At 54.4% G+C, this 21,055-nt stretch overlaps 1 protein-coding gene across 3 annotated transcripts; it reads right to left on the bottom strand.

Moving 5' to 3' along the window:
* Window positions 1-365: 365 nt before the first annotated feature.
* PLIN1 (perilipin 1) lies at window positions 366-20,378 on the bottom strand. 3 transcript variants are annotated; one of them, XM_035303810.3, is made up of 9 exons: window positions 20,266-20,378; window positions 18,922-18,980; window positions 9,280-9,484; window positions 6,945-7,027; window positions 5,443-5,707; window positions 4,959-5,131; window positions 3,567-3,755; window positions 2,915-3,160; window positions 366-1,805 (listed from the first exon to the last, which is right to left on the bottom strand). In XM_035303810.3, exons 2-9 carry the CDS (start codon window positions 18,964-18,966, stop codon window positions 1,482-1,484), a joined length of 1,530 nt encoding a protein of 509 aa, XP_035159701.3. In that variant the 5' UTR covers window positions 18,967-18,980; window positions 20,266-20,378; the 3' UTR covers window positions 366-1,481. The 3 variants fall into 3 exon arrangements, with proteins under 3 accessions (XP_035159701.3, XP_008996664.3, XP_035159703.3); XM_008998416.5 differs by having other exon boundaries at window positions 9,280-9,487; XM_035303812.3 differs by lacking the exon at window positions 2,915-3,160 and having other exon boundaries at window positions 9,280-9,487.
* Window positions 20,379-21,055: the final 677 nt, after the last annotated feature.

Consider the following 21,055-nt stretch of genomic DNA (forward strand, 5'->3'; position numbering starts at 1 on the left):
GGTGGCGCACACCTGTAACCCCAGCTACTTGGGAGGCTGAGGCAGAGAATCGCTTGAACCTGGGAGGCAGAAGTTTCGGTGAGCCAAGATTGCAGCATTGCACTCCAGCCTGGGTGACAGGGTGAGACTCGCCCCCCCCCAAAAAAATATACAGATGTCTAAAAGGACTGACCAAAGAGTCATAATTTTCTGTGCATATTTCTGAAGCTGCAGGTGAAAATAACTAGAAAAATAAGGTTTGGTTTGGAAGGCTACTCGGCGTTATCTAGCAATACTTGAAGTGCACATATTATTTCACTAGCATGTCATGGTTACAAGTTACACACTTATCATATATATACATATCCACACATGTACACTAGACATTTTGGTCAGGACATTTATTATAGCACTGTTTGCAGTAGCAATAAAAAGAAAAAAAGGAAAGGACTTAAAAGTCCATCGTTAGGGAACTAGTTAAATTAAACAAGGCATATCCATACTACGCAGTAGTTATTATGCGGCCATCGAAAAGAGCGAGTGGGATTTATGATGTGATACATAAATCTCTCCAAGCTGAGTTATTAAGTGAAAAAAGCAGGCTAATTCGAAGGCAAGCAGGAAGTGCAGACACGTGCCTGCAGGGGCATAGCCCATAACCACGGGCACACATGAGAGCGGCACCATAACCACGGGCACACATGAGAGCGGCACCATGCTGGTTTTTATGGAGGGGAACATGGGGGCTCAGGGAGAGAGACACACACCCTTTTGCAATGTATGAATTTTATAATTGTATGAATGTATTGTCTAGATTTATCAAATATTAACATTCCTGTTCTGTGGCTATAAAGTCTATATATATGGTCACCATTTTCCTTCCCCAGCATCTGGGGGGCATCAAGAGAGTGACTACGCAGGTGAAGACAGTGATGATGCCAATGGAAACGTGGCTTCGAGCAAGCCTCGGGCTCTGCAGAGCACAGGCCTGGGACCCAGCCTATGAAGGGGCGGGGACTCAGAAAGTGACACTGGAATTATGAATAATCACGCAAGAGCTTTTGCATCTGATTATTCCCTTCAAAGTAGTCTGCTAGGAGCCTCGATCGATCGCCAGAGGATCTCTGAGTTCAGTGCTAAGAATGTGTCAAAACCTCTGTTTGGACCTTAGGGTGGTGACCAGAGCTACTCATTTGTGGCAAAGGTTGATCCACAGAGGCAGAATCTGAATTTTGAAAACGGTCAAATGTCTTTCGGCCACACGTTTGGTTAAAGAGATGAAAAACCAACGGAGGCCATTTCTCTTTTAGTTCAGAGCAGGCTGTGGCTCTGGTGTCCCTTAAAAACTGGCTCTGAGGGTGAAGCGCCAGAAAGATGCTAAGAAAGTGTGTGCCTCGGCAGCCGGGGGATGCAGCGGGGTCCCAGGGGCTGATTTGGAAGAGGCAGCTGGCCCGGGGCTGCGCGGGTTGTGTGTGCGGAGGGTCGAGGTCTGGGCGCGCGGCTCAGCTCTTCTTGCGCAGCTGGCTGTACTGCGCGCGGCCCAGGATGGGCTCCAGGACGCTGGGGCGAAAGAGGCTGTCGCTGACCCTGCGCTTCGGCTTCTCCCGGGGCACTGCCGGGAACGCGCGCGGCGCAGCGGGAGAGTCAGCCTCGTCCTCCGGGCCGGGGCTCCGCGCGCGGCGAAGGTTCCCGCGGGACTGGGCGGGGCGCGGGGCGGGCTCAGGGCCGGGGGACTGCGCTCCCGACGCCCTGCGCTCCGTCTCCGGGGGCGGGTGGTCGATGTCCCGGAATTCGCTCTCCGGCTCCATCAGCGACAGCCTGGGGAGCTGGAACCCGGCAATCTACTTAGAGCACCAGCTCGGCCCCATCCCTGCGCCCCGGACCCACCGCCGCTTCCCCGGGCCTGGTAGCCGCCTTAGAGCCCCGGACCCACCACCCCTGCTCAGCCCCGTAGTCGCGTGACAGCCCCGGCCTGGCCCTGGTCCCTGAGCCTCCGACCCACTGCCCCTGCCCAGCCCGGTCCCTCGATTGTTCCCCAGGGGGGCGGCCATCCGGAGAGCACAGGCTGGGGGGCGGGACGGTAGTTTGTTGGCACCGGGGAAAACCCCGAGGTCCTGCCCACCCTGAGCCTCTCCACGGACCAGGCCACTCAGGCAAGCCAGGCCTCCCAGAGTTTCAGGATCCCTGGGCCTCCCTCCGGGGAACGCTCAGTGGGACGTCATCAGCTTTCCTAACCCTTCCTTGCAGCCCGCACAGTGACCTGGTCCGGGCTCGCCTTCCTGTGGCTGGTCCGGGCGCAGGGCAAACAAGCCGGCTGCTAAGATCCCTGGCCTGCTGCTTGTTGGAGAGAATGACTGAGAAACCCACCCTCTATGGGTGCCTTCTGCCCTGACCAGCCCTGCTCCGGCCTGCCAGCCTGTAACTTGCTCTGGAAAGGGGCTCCCAAAGGGATGGCATTGGTATCCTGGGGGGGTTTTCCTACTGGTGACAGGTGATAGAATTGCTTGGGGCCTGCTGCTGTCTCCTGAACTCATGGCCCACCCCTAGAGTGCCCTGGAAGCCTCTCCAACCCTTCCCAGGCCTCAGCATGCAAACCTGCCCCAAACCTGTCCCAAATCTGCCCTAAACCTGCCAAGCCCTTCAGTTGGGAGTAGAGGGGTGAGGGTGAGCCACTGGGATCTCAGGGCTGAGGCAGGAGACTCCTACCAGCAAGTGGGAGGGGCCGAGGGGAGGAGGCCTCAGGCCAGGGCTGTGGGCCTCTATCCTCCTGGGGCTGGGAGAGGCGCAGTATGTCGACATGTTGGCAGGGCACTGAGGCCTAAGGAGGGTCTCCAGAGGGAAAGGACGGGTCTGCAGCCCCTTCAGTCAGATCTACTTTATCTGCCCAGTCCAGCCCCCCTTGGGACACTAACAGCTTACCAGGGGTGGGACTCACCGGCACGTAGTGCACCACTGTGTCCACCACGTTGTCAGTAACGCCCTTCAGGGCATCTGATAGCGACATGGCCCTCCCCTTGGTGGAGGTGACGGCCTGGGCTGGGGTGAGGTGCAGCACCCTCCCTGCCATGCCCAGCACAGCTGCAGGTGCCCATGTAACAGCCGAGATGGTGGTCTGGAGGGCCTTCTGCAGGGTGTGTGCCACATTGCCCAGGAGGCCCTGAGGGCCTGGCAGGGCTGCTACCTGGGGGCCAGAGCAGGGTCAGTGCCTCCTGCGGCGACTCCCCTGACCCTTCTCGCCCCACCAGCCCCAGAGCTAGAGGGGAAACACACAGGAATACCAAATGTACACAACTTGGGGCCTATTCTGCCACCAGAGCGTGGCTTTGGGCAGGTCACATCCCCTCTCTGAACCTCTGTTTCTTCTCCTGCAAAACAGGACAGTCATCTCTGCCCTGCCGTTTACAGAGTGTTGGAAGGGTCAGCTGAGAGAATGGCACAGAAGTCCCTCATCGACTGGGCATTTGAGGGTGGGGTGAAGGGTGCTGCACCCACCTGCCATACCCCTGCATCTGGGGTACTACCCTATGCCTCTGCTTCTCACCCCGTCTGTGGGCTGGGGGACCTTGAGGCTCCCACTCTCCCCTCACCTCACTGAACTTCTTCTCTTCAGTCTCTGATTCTTCCTCCTCCTCTGTCTCCTCTCCTTCGGTGTCTGTCTGGTCCTCACGATCCTCCTCCTGGGTGGCAAGGCTGTGCAGCCAGGGCACCCGAACCTCGCTCTTCCGCCGGGACACCACTTCCATGGCCACTGACGCACCCCACTGGGCCAGGCTGCTCTAAGGGAGGGTGGCAGCACACCGCTGGCTCCACTGCCCCTGCTGAAAGCCAGGAGCCCCAGCAGCCGAAGCCCTTCCCCTCAAGGGTCAGGACCAGGGTGGTGAGCAGGGCTCAGCCCCAGCAGACTTTTCTTGAAACTTTTTGTTAACTGGTAATCTACATACACTAAAGTGCACACATCTTATTGTAAGCTCTGTGAACTTTTATAAAAACACACCTAGGCCTGGCGTGGTGGCTCACGCCTGTAATCCCAGCACTTTGGGAGGCCAAGGCAGGTGGATCACAAGGTCAAGAGATCGAGATCATCCTGGCCAACAGGTGAAACCCCATCTCTACTAAAAAAAAAAAAAAAATTAGCTGGGCATGGTGGCTCACGCCTGTAGTCCCAGCTATTTGGGAGGCTGAAGCAGGAGCAGTGCTTGAATCTAGGAGGTGGAGGTTGCAGTGAGCCAAGCTCGTGCCACTGCACTCCAGCCTGGTGCCTGGCGACAGAGCGAGACTCCATCTCAAATTAAAAAAAACACACCTGTGTAACCACCAGAGATCAAGAAAGAGACCACCATTTTCTTTTTCTTTTTCCTTTTTTTTTCTTTTTTTGAGATGGAGTCTCGCTTTGTCACCCAGGCTGGAGTGCAATGGCGCGATCTCGGGCTCACCGAAACCTCCGCCTCCTGGGTTCAAGCAATTCTCCTGCCTCAGCCTCCTGAGTAGCTGGGATTACAGGCACGCACCACCATGCCCAGCTAATTTTTTGTATTTTTAGTAGAGATGGGGTTTCACCATGTTGACCAGGATGGTCTCGATCTCTTGACCTCGTGATCCACCTGCCTCGGCCTCCCAAAGTGCTGGGATTATGGGCATGAGCCATCGCACCCGGCCTTATTTTTTTTTTTTCTGGTTTTAGTTTCTTACTAAAATTCCTTATGAAAACAATCCAGCCTATTTCTGCTAAAATACAGAGAGGTTGGGGTGGGGAGTGGTGGGGAGTGAACAGTCCCGCTCTAGCAAGGCAGGCCTGGTCTCAGCTAACCTCCTGTCCTTCTCTTTCCCTGTGGTCTGGAAGGCTGCCCTCCATCCCTGTCAAGGCCTCTTGTCCTTAGAACTCAAGCCCCAGCCCAGGATGGAAGACAGAATGTTCTCAGGACAGGAAGGGGTGGTAGGTGGGTGGTCAGGGGCCTGGGAGGCACAGGGCAGACACTCACCAGGGGCGCCACACCAGGGATCCACATGGCCAGGGTGTGGCCCTGCTCCAGGGCCCGGGCCACGGTCTGCATGGTGTGTCGAGAGAGGGTGTTGGTCAGAGCCCCAACCCTGCGCACAAGGCTTGGCTTGGCCTTGGGAGGCTTCTGGGCTTGCTGGTGTCCAGGAGCAGGGACTGGGTAGGGATATGGGGGAAAAGAAGAGAAGATGGATCAGAGAGGGGCCAGGGAGATCTGGGTCATGGCTAGCGCTGGAAAGCAGGTGTTCTGGTCCCACCACAAACTCACTGGTGATTTCCACAGCTCACTTTCCCTCTTTACTGATGGGGTGGGGGTGGGGTGAATTATTAGGAGTCCATCTGAAAATCCCACTGGCCTTCCCTATTCCAGAGCAGGGGCTGGATAAGCCCTGCCACCTCCTGCTGAATCCCAGGCCATGTGTGTGACAGCAACTCACTCCCAGGCCGAGCCTCCGAACGATGGGTACCTGACTCTGTCTTGTCTGGCGGGAGGAGGTACTCCACCACCTTCTCAATGCTGCCCAAGGCCAGGTCGGCCCCTTCGGAAGCCAGCTGGCCAGCTCGGGTGTTGGCAGCAAATTCCGCAGTGTCTCTGGCCACCCCCCAGGCGAGCTCGCACCCAGTCAGAGCGGCCCCCAGGACCTTGTCTGAAGTGCTGGCGATGGGCACGCTGATGCTGTTTCTGGCGCTGCGGAGGCGGGTGGAGATGGTGTCCTTCAGCTCAGAAGCAATCTGGGGGAGTAAGTGGGGTGTTAGGCATGCAGTCTGGCAGATCCTACAATGGCCACCCTTTTGGGGCCTGGCACCCTGAGCCTAGCTCCCAGGAAGGCCTCATCTAAAGGCCCAGGGAGCTGGTGCTGATATTTGGGTACCCGGAATTAAGCTGGGCTCTAAAGGGAGAGGGCACCCACCTGCCCTGTGCCACCTACTTGGTCTCCTGGCTCCTTCACACCGCACCACTGTCTGTCAAGATCCCTCCCATCCTGCGAGGATGACCCCAAAGCTCCTCTTTGGTGGCCCGTGTCCTGACACCCTCGTGCTCACAGGACTCTCCTCCCTCCTTTCCTCAGAACACGCCATTTCTATTGATTTACAGCTGGGCTTGATCTTCACTGGTTCTGCACTGAAATAATCTGACTTTTCTTCACTATCCTGAGAGTTCCTTTGTGACAAAAACCTTGCCCTTTTTCTGGAAAAAAGGGGAGCAGAGAGCACAGACCTCACAGCTGAACAGACCTGCTCTCACGTGGTCTCCAATTAAGGCTGTGTGGCTGTGGGAAGACACTGGTTTCCTCTCTGTAAAGTGGAGGTAATGATCCCTATCCCAGAGGCTTGATAAGAGGGTTCAGTGAGGGCTTGATTAGGCATAGGCAATGGCCCCGGGCATCGGGTAGGGCTCGGTATGTGTTCGTGGGAAGGGTAGACAGTTGGTCAGTGAGATAGGTGAGGTCAGAGACTGAAGCTTATCTCCCAGAAGCAGCAAAAATGGGCCTTTATCATAGCAACTACCCAACGAATATGTAGCCACATAAAGTGACATTCAGTCTCATGGTCCATAAAATGTTGGCTCTTGAGGACCTGGGATGACACTCCTGGGATCTTCATGAGTGTGACTTGTGATCTTAGGCAGCTGTAGTCGCCAAGTGGTCCAGGGCAGACTATGGACCCCAGACCCCAGGGCATGGTATTGGGAGTAGTGGGAATGCCCTGAGCATCTGTTTGAGTTTGCCTCTGGGATTGTGCCTGCTGGTCCCAGAAACCCAACTTCCAGGAACCCCACCTCCATCTGGCTTCACGGGGAAAAGAGGAGCCTGTGGTGTGGCCTTGGGAGCAGGCAGCCTCCACCGGCCTTGGAGGGCACTCGCCGTGGGACACAGACGTACAGTCACTGCCTCAGCAGCCCCTGCCCTCTCCTCCCTGAGAGGGGTGGCTAGAGTGCAGGGAGGCTCTCGAGGTGGGAAAGGCTTACCTTTTCAGGAGGGTACTGAAGGGCTGGGATCTTTTGCTCCAGGTGGTCCAGGCCCCGGCAGGCCAGCTCGTTGGCAGCTGTGACTGGAAGGAAAGGGCCAGGTTTGGGTGAGCCCCACCCCTCACCATTAGAATCTAGCAGTGGCCTCTGTGCCAAGGAAGTGACTTGGAGCCCTCAAATCCCAGGCCTGCTGCCTCCCAGCATCTCTGGGCCCCAGGCCCTTTGGCTTCTTTAGCCCACATCTGCTGGGACTCCTCCAGACCCAGGCCGGTTTCTTCCATCTGGGGAACTCTGGAGTTGTTCAAGCCTGCACTCAGAATGCCGAGTGCCCACATCTGTGCAGCCCATGGCCTCAGCAAGCCCAAGCCTGTCTGAGCCTCTGCTTCCTATGGTGAATTAATGGTGCCTGCCTGGCAGGATCGCTGTGGGGAAGAATGATAGGAACTCAATGAATCACCAAGAAGTGCTGTTCTTTCCCCCATTCTCTTCCCTCCCCACCAGCACGGGGGCTCTGAGTGAGCATGAGGAGGGAGAACAGAGGTATGAGAGGAAGGCAGGTGCAGTGAGGCTGGGGCTGAGCCTGCTTAGCTTTCAATGCGACAAACTCCCAGCACAGCCAGTGCAGGCCCCAGGCTGTCCACGCCCTTCTTCTTCTTCTTTTTTTTTTTTTTTTTTTGAGATGGATTCTCGTTCTGTTGCCAGACTGGAGTACAGAGACACAATCTCAGCTCACTGCAGCCTCCACCTCCCAGGTGCAAGCGATTCTCCTGCCTCCGCCTCCTGAGTAGCTGGGACTACAGGTGGGCACTACCACACCCAGCTAATTTTTTGCATTTTTAGAAGAAACGGAGTTTCACCATGTTGGCCAGGATGGTCTCGATCTCTTAACCTTGTGATCCACCTGCCTTGGCCTCCCAAAGTGCTGGGATTATAGGCGTGAGCCACTGCACAAGGCCTATCCCCTTCTTTTTTAACCACTCAGTGTTGAGATGGTCGACCACCAGAAGAAGGTGGCAGGGAAGGGAAAGTGTTGCCCCGGAGAGAGGGCACGCATCAGAGCTGCACATGCTTCAGGGGGATCCCGCCCAGGTCGGCCACGAAACAGGCTCTGCAACCCTGGCCGTGGGGACACAGCTTTCGAGGAGAGTTCTTTATGCTCTTTCCTGTATTCTTTATCCAGATACCTTATTTTACTTCACAAAATGCTCAAGCCGCAGAGAGCCCAGATGACCGGGCTGTCTTCCCGTTAGGCAGAATAAGACTCAGGGAAAGCATTGAAGGAGGTGCGGCCAGGGACAGGGCTGGCCTTCCCATCTGTCCTCTCCCGTTTTCTGTGTTCACACCTGTCCTCTCCCATTTGCTGCGTGGAGTCCTCAAATCCCATTACTCTCTAATTAGGATGGTGGAAGGTGCTAGACTTCTTGGCATGACTGCGGTTTCCCTCAGAGCTGTCAGGAGCGATGCTTAGAGGCCACATGTTCAGATGGGGCAGAACAATTTGAGTGGGGCACACCTGGCAAGGGCCGCATGAGAGCCGTCTTCTGCCTCCAGGGCCCTGGCTGGCGGCTCTCTGCTGCCCCCTCCTGTCACGACCCGCTACCATCAGCTGCTGGGCTCGGCCAGCTTTCCCCTCCCTCCAAGGAGAACGGTCCTCCAGCCCTGCTGGGGTCCCTAGTGCCGCTGCCTCTGCCTCTCCCAGACTCTGCTGTTCTTGCTGCTGCTCCCTGTGCTGCCACACCCTCACCACTGCCTGCCCAGCTCTGCCTTCCCTTCCCCTGCGGATTCTCTGGCCCTCATTATTTCCTAGGAACATGGCAGCTGGGCTGTAGACAGGCGTCTATACATGAAAACAGATTTGTATGTATATCTTTTTTTTTTTGAGACAGAGTCTCACTCTGTCGCCAGACTGGAGTGCAGTGGTGCAATCTTGGCTCACGGCAACCTCCACCTCCTGGGTTCAAGCGATTCTCCTGCCTCAGCCTCCCGAGTAGCTGGGACTATAGGCGCCCGCCACCACACCCAGCTACGTTTTGTATTTTTAGTCGAGACGGGGTTTCACCATATTGGCCAGGCTGGTCTCGAACTCCTGACCTTGTGATCTGCCCGTCTCAGCCTCCCAAAGTGCTGAGATTATAGGTGTGAGCCGCTGCGCCCGGCCATATGTATACTTTTATATCCGTAGGTAAGACCATGTAATGGGATGTAGGCAGCTAGGTAGGCAGTTAAGCAGACACACAAGCAAGTTATCAGACAGTCAGACACACTGAGAGGCAGACAGCCAGACTGGCAGGTAGTCAGTGAACAAGCAGGCAGATGCTGAGTGGCGAGGACTCACACTGGGTGGACAGCCTGCGGACCACCGGCTCCACGCTCCAGGCCGCCAAGCTCCCAGCGCTCTGCACGCCCTTCTCGTAGGCGTTGCACACAGAGGCCACCAGTGGATGGGCTTCCTTGGTGCTGGTGTAGGTCTTCTGGAAGCACTCGCAGGTGCCACTCACCACGGGCAGCTGCAGCACCCGCTGCAGCACGTTCTCCTGCTCCTGCTATGGAAGGAACACACAAAAGCTGTGGCCCTCCCTCTCCAGGCACCCGGGAAGTGACCCCAGGGTCATGGGGACTAGCCTGACTCTAAGTGACCTGGGGGAACCAACGACAAAGAGGTCATTCAATGCCACAATCCTGAGAGCAGGGGAGACCCACGGGAAAACAAGTCAGCCGCCACGTCCTCCTGGTCACCGTCCAGATTCTGGAGAGCTGCCAAGGCAAGCTCTGTTCACCAGGGGCTGAGTCACATCCCCCCCCAGCACAAATCACTCCTCTAATACTGCCTGCTACAGAGCAAGTGCTGTTACTGGCTAGATTTTTGACCAGGTTTGATTGGTGGCTTCTCCAAACATTTTTCTGGTCTTTCTGAGGTACTATCACACTTCCTGTGGATGCTGGCCACACTGCCTAGAACACTCTCCTTCCCTCCCACAGCCTAGAACACTCTCCTTCCTTCCCTCCCACAGCCTAGAACACTCTCCTTCCCTCCCACAGCCTAGAACACTCTCCTTCCTTCCCTCCCACAGCCTGGAACACTCTCCTTCCTTCCCTCCCACAGCCTAGAACACTCTCCTTCCTTCCCTCCCACAGCCTAGAACACTCTCCTTCCTTCCCACAGCCTAGAACACTCTCCTTCCTTCCCTCCCACAGCCTGGAACACTCTCCTTCCTTCCCTCCCACAGCCTAGAACACTCTCCTTCCTTCCCTCCCACAGCCTAGAACACTCTCCTTCCTTCCCTCCCACAGCCTAGAACACTCTCCTTCCTTCCCTCCCACAGCCTAGAACACTCTCCTTCCTTCCCTCCCACAGCCTGGAACACTCTCCTTCCTTCCCTCCCACAGCCTAGAACACTCTCCTTCCTTCCCTCCCACAGCCTAGAACACTCTCCTTCCTTCCCTCCCACAGCCTAGAACACTCTCCTTCCTTCCCTCCCACAGCCTAGAACACTCTCCTTCCTTCCCTCCCACAGCCTAGAACACTCTCCTTCCTTCCCTCCCACAGCCTAGAACACTCTCCTTCCTTCCCTCCCACAGCCTAGAACACTCTCCTTCCCTCCCACAGCCTAGAACACTCTCCTTCCTTCCCTCCCACAGCCTAGAACACTCTCCTTCCTTCCCTCCCACAGCCTAGAACACTCTCCTTCCTTCCCTCCCACAGCCTAAAACACTCTCCTTCCTTCCCTCCCACAGCCTAGAACACTCTCCTTCCTTCCCTCCCACAGCCTAGAACACTCTCCTTCCTTCCCTCCCACAGCCTAGAACACTCTCCTTCCCTCCCACAGCCTAGAACACTCTCCTTCCTTCCCTCCCACAGCCTAGAACACTCTCCTTCCCTCCCACAGCCTAGAACACTCTCCTTCCCTCCCACAGCCTGGAACACTCTCCTTCCTTCCCTCCCACAGCCTAGAACACTCTCCTTCCTTCCCTCCCACAGCCTAGAACACTCTCCTTCCTTCCCTCCCACAGCCTAGAACACTCTCCTTCCTTCCCTCCCACAGCCTAGAACACTCTCCTTCCTTCCCTCCCACAGCCTAGAACACTCTCCTTCCTTCCCTCCCACAGCCTGGAACACTCTCCTTCCTTCCCTCCCACAGCCTAGAACACTCTCCTTCCCTCCCACAGCCTGGAACACTCTCCTTCCTTCCCTCCCACAGCCTAGAACACTCTCCTTCCCTCCCACAGCCTGGAACACTCTCCTTCCTTCCCTCCCACAGCCTAGAACACTCTCCTTCCTTCCCTCCCACAGCCTAGAACACTCTCCTTCCCTCCCACAGCCTGGAACACTCTCCTTCCTTCCCTCCCACAGCCTAGAACACTCTCCTTCCTTCCCTCCCACAGCCTGGAACACTCTCCTTCCTTCCCTCCCACAGCCTAGAACACTCTCCTTCCTTCCCTCCCACAGCCTGGAACACTCTCCTTCCTTCCCTCCCACAGCCTGGAACACTCTCCTTCCTTCCCTCCCACAGCCTAGAACACTCTCCTTCCTTCCCTCCCACAGCCTAGAACACTCTCCTTCCTTCCCTCCCACAGCCTAGAACACTCTCCTTCCCTCCCACAGCCTAGAACACTCTCCTTCCTTCCCTCCCACAGCCTAGAACACTCTCCTTCCTTCCCTCCCACAGCCTAGAACACTCTCCTTCCTTCCCTCCCACAGCCTAGAACACTCTCCTTCCTTCCCTCCCACAGCCTAGAACACTCTCCTTCCTTCCCTCCCACAGCCTAGAACACTCTCCTTCCCTCCCACAGCCTGGAACACTCTCCTTCCTTCCCTCCCACAGCCTAGAACACTCTCCTTCCTTCCCTCCCACAGCCTAGAACACTCTCCTTCCTTCCCTCCCACAGCCTAGAACACTCTCCTTCCTTCCCTCCCACAGCCTAGAACACTCTCCTTCCCTCCCACAGCCTGGAACACTCTCCTTCCTTCCCTCCCACAGCCTAGAACACTCTCCTTCCTTCCCTCCCACAGCCTAGAACACTCTCCTTCCTTCCCTCCCACAGCCTAGAACACTCTCCTTCCTTCCCTCCCACAGCCTAGAACACTCTCCTTCCTTCCCTCCCACAGCCTAGAACACTCTCCTTCCTTCCCTCCCACAGCCTAGAACACTCTCCTTCCTTCCCTCCCACAGCCTAGAACACTCTCCTTCCTTCCCTCCCACAGCCTAGAACACTCTCCTTCCCTCCCACAGCCTGGAACACTCTCCTTCCTTCCCTCCCACAGCCTAGAACACTCTCCTTCCTTCCCTCCCACAGCCTAGAACACTCTCCTTCCTTCCCTCCCACAGCCTAGAACACTCTCCTTCCCTCCCACAGCCTGGAACACTCTCCTTCCTTCCCTCCCACAGCCTAGAACACTCTCCTTCCTTCCCTCCCACAGCCTAGAACACTCTCCTTCCTTCCCTCCCACAGCCTAGAACACTCTCCTTCCTTCCCTCCCACAGCCTAGAACACTCTCCTTCCTTCCCTCCCACAGCCTAGAACACTCTCCTTCCTTCCCTCCCACAGCCTAGAACACTCTCCTTCCTTCCCTCCCACAGCCTAGAACACTCTCCTTCCTTCCCTCCCACAGCCTGGAACACTCTCCTTCCTTCCCTCCCACAGCCTAGAACACTCTCCTTCCTTCCCTCCCACAGCCTAGAACACTCTCCTTCCTTCCCTCCCACAGCCTAGAACACTCTCCTTCCTTCCCTCCCACAGCCTAGAACACTCTCCTTCCTTCCCTCCCACAGCCTAGAACACTCTCCTTCCTTCCCTCCCACAGCCTAGAACACTCTCCTTCCTTCCCTCCCACAGCCTAGAACACTCTCCTTCCTTCCCTCCCACAGCCTAGAACACTCTCCTTCCTTCCCTCCCACAGCCTAGAACACTCTCCTTCCTTCCCTCCCACAGCCTAGAACACTCTCCTTCCTTCCCTCCCACAGCCTAAAACACTCTCCTTCCTTCCCTCCCACAGCCTAGAACACTCTCCTTCCTTCCCTCCCACAGCCTAGAACACTCTCCTTCCTTCCCTCCCACAGCCTAGAACACTCTCCTTCCCTCCCACAGCCTAGAACACTCTCCTTCCTTCCCTCCCACAGCCTAGAACACTCTCCTTCCCTCCCACAGCCTAGAACACTCTCCTTCCCTCCCACAGCCTGGAACACTCTCCTTCCTTCCCTCCCACAGCCTAGAACACTCTCCTTCCTTCCCTCCCACAGCCTAGAACACTCTCCTTCCTTCCCTCCCACAGCCTAGAACACTCTCCTTCCTTCCCTCCCACAGCCTAGAACACTCTCCTTCCTTCCCTCCCACAGCCTAGAACACTCTCCTTCCTTCCCTCCCACAGCCTGGAACACTCTCCTTCCTTCCCTCCCACAGCCTAGAACACTCTCCTTCCCTCCCACAGCCTGGAACACTCTCCTTCCTTCCCTCCCACAGCCTAGAACACTCTCCTTCCCTCCCACAGCCTGGAACACTCTCCTTCCTTCCCTCCCACAGCCTAGAACACTCTCCTTCCTTCCCTCCCACAGCCTAGAACACTCTCCTTCCCTCCCACAGCCTGGAACACTCTCCTTCCTTCCCTCCCACAGCCTAGAACACTCTCCTTCCTTCCCTCCCACAGCCTGGAACACTCTCCTTCCTTCCCTCCCACAGCCTAGAACACTCTCCTTCCTTCCCTCCCACAGCCTGGAACACTCTCCTTCCTTCCCTCCCACAGCCTGGAACACTCTCCTTCCTTCCCTCCCACAGCCTAGAACACTCTCCTTCCTTCCCTCCCACAGCCTAGAACACTCTCCTTCCTTCCCTCCCACAGCCTAGAACACTCTCCTTCCCTCCCACAGCCTAGAACACTCTCCTTCCTTCCCTCCCACAGCCTAGAACACTCTCCTTCCTTCCCTCCCACAGCCTAGAACACTCTCCTTCCTTCCCTCCCACAGCCTAGAACACTCTCCTTCCTTCCCTCCCACAGCCTAGAACACTCTCCTTCCTTCCCTCCCACAGCCTAGAACACTCTCCTTCCCTCCCACAGCCTGGAACACTCTCCTTCCTTCCCTCCCACAGCCTAGAACACTCTCCTTCCTTCCCTCCCACAGCCTAGAACACTCTCCTTCCTTCCCTCCCACAGCCTAGAACACTCTCCTTCCTTCCCTCCCACAGCCTAGAACACTCTCCTTCCCTCCCACAGCCTGGAACACTCTCCTTCCTTCCCTCCCACAGCCTAGAACACTCTCCTTCCTTCCCTCCCACAGCCTAGAACACTCTCCTTCCTTCCCTCCCACAGCCTAGAACACTCTCCTTCCTTCCCTCCCACAGCCTAGAACACTCTCCTTCCTTCCCTCCCACAGCCTAGAACACTCTCCTTCCTTCCCTCCCACAGCCTAGAACACTCTCCTTCCTTCCCTCCCACAGCCTAGAACACTCTCCTTCCTTCCCTCCCACAGCCTAGAACACTCTCCTTCCTTCCCTCCCACAGCCTAGAACACTCTCCTTCCTTCCCTCCCACAGCCTAGAACACTCTCCTTCCTTCCCTCCCACAGCCTAGAACACTCTCCTTCCTTCCCTCCCACAGCCTAGAACACTCTCCTTCCTTCCCTCCCACAGCCTAGAACACTCTCCTTCCTTCCCTCCCACAGCCTAGAACACTCTCCTTCCTTCCCTCCCACAGCCTAGAACACTCTCCTTCCCTCCCACAGCCTAGAACACTCTCCTTCCCTCCCACAGCCTAGAACACTCTCCTTCCTTCCCTCCCACAGCCTGGAACACTCTCCTTCCTTCCCTCCCACAGCCTGGAACACTCTCCTTCCTTCCCTCCCACAGCCTGGAACACTCTCCTTCCTTCCCTCCCACAGCCTGGAACACTCTCCTTCCTTCCCTCCCACAGCCTGGAACACTCTCCTTCCTTCCCTCCCACAGCCTGGAACACTCTCCTTCCTTCCCTCCCACAGCCTAGAACACTCTCCTTCCTTCCCTCCCACAGCCTAGAACACTCTCCTTCCTTCCCTCCCACAGCCTGGAACACTCTCCTTCCTTCCCTCCCACAGCCTAGAACACTCTCCTTCCCTCCCACAGCCTAGAACACTCTCCTTCCCTCCCACAGCCTAGAACACTCTCCTTCCCTCCCACAGCCGAGAACACTCACCTTCCTTCCCTCCCACAGCCTAGAACACGATGTCTTTCCCTCCCACAGCCGAGAACACTCTCCTTCCCTCCCACAGCCTAGAACACTCTCCTTCCTTCTCTCCCATAGCCTAAAACACTGTCCTTCCCTCCCACAGTCTGGAACACTCACCTTCCTTCCCTCCCACAGCCTAGAACACGATCTCCTTCCCTCCCACAGCCTAGAACACGATCTCCTTCCCTCCCACAGCCTAGAACACTCTCCTTCTCTGCCACAGCCTAGAACATTCTCCTTCCCTCCCACACTCTGGAACACTCACCTTCCTTCCCTCCCACAGCCTAGAACACTAACTCCTTCCCTCCCACAGCCTAGAACACTCTCCTTCCTTCCCTCAGTCTAGAAACACTCACCCTCTCTCCCACCAGAGCCTCCCTAGTAGCTGGGACTGCAGGCGTGTGACACCATGCCTTGCTAATATTTTTATTTTTCAGAGACAGGGGTCTTGCTTTGTTACCCAGGCTGGTCTTGAACTCCTAGACTCAAGTGATCCTCCTGCCTCAGCCTCCCAAATCACTGAGATTACAGGCATGAGCCACTGTGCCCAGCCAAGACTTATATTTGAATGTCTCCATGAATGAGAGCTCTCCCCTTGTTTTCAGCTTTGCTGAGCTGAAATCTGAAATGATTCACACTGTGGTCTGGTGACCCCCTCTCCTGGACATGCTATAGTTTTACATTATCTTTCTTTCTTTTTTTTTGAGACGGAGTTTTGCTCTTGTTACCCACGCTGAAGTGCAATGGCGCGATGTCGGCTCACCGCAACCTCCGCCTCCTGGGTTCAAGCAATTCTCCTGCCTCAGCCTCCCAAGTAGCTGGGATTATAGGCATGTGCCACCGTGCCCAGCTAATTTTTGTATTTTTAGTAGAGATGGGGTTTCACCATGTTGACCAGGATGGTCTTGATCTCTTGACCTCATGACCCACCCGCCTCTGCCTCCCAAAGTGCTGGGACTATAGGTGTGAGCCACCGCGCCCGGCCTACATTATCTTTCTTAAAAATATAGCACCCTTGCTTGAGCCCAGGGGTTCAGGCTGGGAAATATAGGGAGAACTCGTCTCTACAAAAAAAAATTAGCAGGCCATGGTGTTGTGTGCCTGTGGTCCCAGCTCCTCAGAAGCCTGAGGTGGGAAGATGGCTTGAGCCTGGGAGACGGAGGCTGTAGTGAGCCAGAATCATGCCACTGCACTACAGCCTGGTTGACGGAATGAGACCCTGTCTCAAAAAAAAGCACTCAGACAGCACTCTGGGTGTGATCTGAGCACACTGGGTGTAGCGGAACAATCGTTTCTCATTTCTGTGCTGTTAGTAATGCATCTTTTGGCATCAGTCACCCAGGAACCTTGGTGAAAAAACACCAGTCTTTGAGTAAAATAATGAATTCTAGGGCTAAGTGGAGAAGCTCATGCCTGTAATCCCTACACTTTCGGAGGCTGAGTGTGGAGGATCATTTGAAGCCAGGAGTTTGAGATCACTTTGAGACACACACACACACACACACACACATGCACACATGTACACACAGACACACACACAAATAGTTGGCCATGCTAATTTTTGATGGCATGTGGACTACAGAGTCCCAGCTACTTGGGAGACTGAGGTGAGAGGACTGCCTGAGACCAGGTTGAGGCTGCAGGGAACTATGATGGTGACACTGCACTCCAGCTGGGGTGACAGAGCTAGACTCTGTCTCTAAAAAAAAGAATAAATAAAAGAATGAATTCTAGGCATGCAGAGGGAAGGACATGTACCAGTTACCATTATGCTGCAGGCACCGGTCTGGGTGCCTCGGTGACACAAGCTCACTTAGCTTTTTCTTATTTATTTATTTATTTAGAGATAGAGTCTCACTGTGTCACCCAGGCTGGAGTACAATGGCAGGATCTTGGCTCCCTGCAACCTCTGCATCCCAGGTTCAAGTGATTCTCCTGCCTCAGCCTCCTGAGTAGCTGGGACTACAGGTACCTGCCACCACGCCCAACTAATTTTTGTATTTTTAGTAGAGATGAGGTTTCACCATGTTGGCCAGGATGGTCTCAATCTCTTGACCTAATGATCTGCCCGCCTCGGCCTCCCAAAGTGCTGGGATTACGGGCGTGAGCCACAGTGCCCAGTTGGCGAGCTCACTTAACTCTAACAACCATCCACTGTCACCAGCACTAACTCCATGAGGAGACTGACACCCAGAAACAGGAAGTGATTCACCTGAGATCACAGAGCTGGTAAGTGGCAGAGCCAGGATTCCAACTCGAGCTGGAAATGGCCTCCCTGGGATTTGCTTCAAAGTAACACCAAGTGGGGGAATTCATGGACGTGGGGATGAGGCAGGATTGGCCATGAATTCATGGTCGTCAGGGCTAATAAAGGGTATGTGGGGCTTATTATGTTCTTTTCTGTCTATTCTTACAAATGTTGAGAATTCTCTACATCAAAAGTAAAAAGAAAAAAACTCCCAGGTCAGACTCAGATGCTCAGGCACTCTGTGGCTTTGAATATGACACGGTGGCATGGTTCTGCTCACAAGGTGAAGACCTGGCCTGTTCTGTTTGTAGGAGGCGGAGTTCAAAGACTTCCATCAAGCATGTACACTAGACAGAGTGGCTCACAATATCTTAGTTTTTTATCCTGCAGGTGAGTTTGAAATTTGAACTAGAAATAGACTATAACTATAAACAAGAAAACATTCTCTTGCACACTTTGGGCAGAGCCTTCCGAGGTTGCTTTAGACAAAGCCAAAGCCGGAAAGACATCCTGGGAAGGGAATAAACCACCGTCTGTTAGAATCACTTAACTATGCACTTGACTATTTTATACCTTTCTCTGTTCTATGATTCAATACAAAACAAAGTGATTCCTAGTGCAAGAGTTAGTTAAAGCCTGGGGCAAGATGGATATTGTACAGGTTTGAGATAGAGTCTTGCTCTGTGGCCAGGCTGGAGTGCATTGGTGCGATCTTGGCTCACTGCAATCTCCGCCTCCCATGTTCAAGCAATTCTCCTGCCTCAGCCTCCCAAGTACCTGGGACTACAGGTGTGCGCCATCACACCCAGCTAATTTTTGTGTTTTTAGTAGAGGCAGGGTTTCACAATGTTGACCAAGATGGTCTCGATCTCCTGACCTCATGATCCGCCTGCTTTGGCCTCCCAAAGTGCTGGGATTATAGGTGTGAGCCACATCACCTGGCTGGGTTCATAATTTTTAAGTTTTACTATCTGAACTGTGCCTAAATCTGAGATGCCTTGCCAGGAGGCATCGAACATTCCTAAAAGTATCAAGCCACTTCAAGTCACAGTGAAAACCAGGTCAGTGACAGAACACCAGACACAGGGAATATCCCACCCTCTCCCCAACCAGCAGCACAGGCTGTGCACTGTCTCACTCCGGGAGTTGCTGTTTGCCATGTGGATGATGCTGCTGGAGTCACAGGATGCAGAGGCTCCTCACAGAACACTCATCCAGCTGGGCTGTGAGCAGAGCATGGGCTTCTGCATCAGCGTTTAAACACAGTAGTTTTCTTCCTCTCCATCCCGCCGTCCCCAAGCCGGGATTTCTACTCCTTGTTTTCAAGGTGCTTAGCTTTTAATAGGCATCTTTTTTCCCCCTTCCATTTCCTCCAACTGGGAGGTGGTGAGGGCAAGAATAACTAAGAAATGGTAGTCAATGGAGCAGAATTTGAATCTGGGCATACCTTGCTCTAAGTCCCCTACATCTCCCTCCCTGCTTCTTCCTCCCCACTCAGTTGCCCATCCCATCACATATATGCCCAAGTTACTTACAGGGACGTCTCCATCCAGCAAGGTGGGGCCTTTGTTGACTGCCATCCTGGCTCTTCAAGCTGCAAAGCAGAGAGTCCCAGGTCCATCAGAAGCCCTCAGGCATGAGCTCTGCTGGGTCCCTCCTCTACCTCTCATGGCCACCCACTAGGCCCAGGCTGCCTGGGACCCCATTTGTCCCAAACAGAAGGCATTAGGTCAGAGGGTGAATGTCACACAATAGACCCTCTCTTTAGGGTCCCACGGCAGTGAGCTGCTCCACAGCTTACTTGTCAAGACCGATGTTTCTTTCTTTTTTTGAGATGGAGTCTCACTCTGTCACCCAGGCTAGAGTGCAATGGCATGATCTTGGATCACTGCAACCTCTGCCTCCCAGGTTCAAGTGATTTTCCTGTCTCAGCCTCCCAAGTGGCTGGGACTACAGACGTGAGCCACCACACCCGGCTAATTTTTGTATTTTTGGTAGAGACAGGGTTTCACCATGTTGGCCAGGCTGGTCTCGAACTCCTGACCTCAAGTAAACCGCCCACCTCAGCCTCCCAAAGTGCTGGGATTACAGGTGTGAGCCACTGCGCCAGCCAAGACCGATGTTTCTTATAAGAGTTCAGGCTAGAAAATGAAACATGCAGGTAGCCATAAGAGATACAAAGTTTTAGATGAAGTCTTAAGGCTCTTGAATTCGGGTCCAGAAGAGACTAAAATAACAAGTTTCAAGCTGGGTGCATTGGCAAGCACCTGTAATCCCAGCTACTGAGGCTGATGTGGGAGAATGGCTTGACCCCAGGAGTGTGGGTCTGGACACTATAGTGAGAGCCCATCTCTAAATAAATAAATAAACAAACACGTTTCAGGTTTCATCTTTAAAAAGGCTCTGGGTTAATTCTTCTATTTCTCTCTCTCCCCCTCTTCCCCTCTCCCTATCTCTTTTTTGAGACAGGGTCTTGATCTGTTGCCCAGGATGGAGTATGCTGGCATGATCATGGCTCACTGTAGCCTCAACCTCCTGGGACAAAGGAACCCTCCCACCTCAGCCTCCCAGGTAGTTGGAACTACAGACATGTGCCAAAATGCAGGGCTAATTCTTATTTTTTTGTAGAGACAGGATCCCACTATGTCACCCAGGTTGGTCTTGAACTCCTGCCGTGGCCAGCTGCAGTGCTGTGATTAAAGACATGATCCACTGTGCCTCTCCAATTCCTCTATTTCTAAGCCAGTATGTCTGTGTTCTGGAAAAGACAGTAGCCCCAGAATAGCTACTCTATACTTCCCATCATTCACCTTGAATCTCTCCCTCAGTAGTTTCCCTGCTGTTTCTCATTCCCAGCAACGTTCCCAAGAGGCCCTTACCTGCAACTTCGTCCCTTTAACGCTCATAAACAAGCCAGGTAAGGCAGATGCCCCAGGACCCCAACGCACACTCTGACCACCACCTCAGCCTCACAGAGCCCAGGCTGCAGAGTGTCTCCTCAGGCAGAAACAATTCCTATCACCCCAGGGAGTCTTGGGCAATGCTACTAACGCCTCCCAGCTAGAGGAGGGCAGAGACAAAGAGAAAGCAGGGTCAGCCAGTTGTCATGGTTATCTGAGGACCCAGGGTTCCCCAGGCATATCCTAACTTCTCTAAGGACATTTGGCAAACAAGGAGGTAGGTGGCAGAGCTGAAGGATATCCAGGCTCGGAGGACTTATTATTCCAGAGCCATGAAGCATCAGCTCTGTAATGTTTCTGCCCTCAATTCACAAAAATCTGCTTTCCAGAAAGAAGGTGTTGGGATATATGTTGTTAGACTTAAAAGCTCTAAAGTTCTATATACTTCTGCAGTCCTTCTCCTTTTCCATACAGGGTCTTGCGGGACAGTTTTCAATTCATTTCTCTCATCGTTTCTTACTTACTAGCAAGAGTGAATATTGAACAGGTTTTTTAAATTTTATAATAATAATTATTATTGTTGGAGACAGAGTCTCGCTCTGTCACCCAGGCTGGAGTACAGTGGTGGGATCTCGGCTCACTGCAGCCTCCACCTCCCAGGTTCAGGCAATTCTCCTGCCTCAGCCTCGTGAGTAGCTGGGATTACAGGCGCTTGCCATCACGCCCAGCCAGTTTTTGTATTTTTAGTAAAGACAGGGTTTCACTATGT

This window comes from Callithrix jacchus, chromosome 6, assembly GCF_049354715.1.
Source record: "Callithrix jacchus isolate 240 chromosome 6, calJac240_pri, whole genome shotgun sequence".
NCBI lineage: Eukaryota > Metazoa > Chordata > Mammalia > Primates > Cebidae > Callithrix > Callithrix jacchus.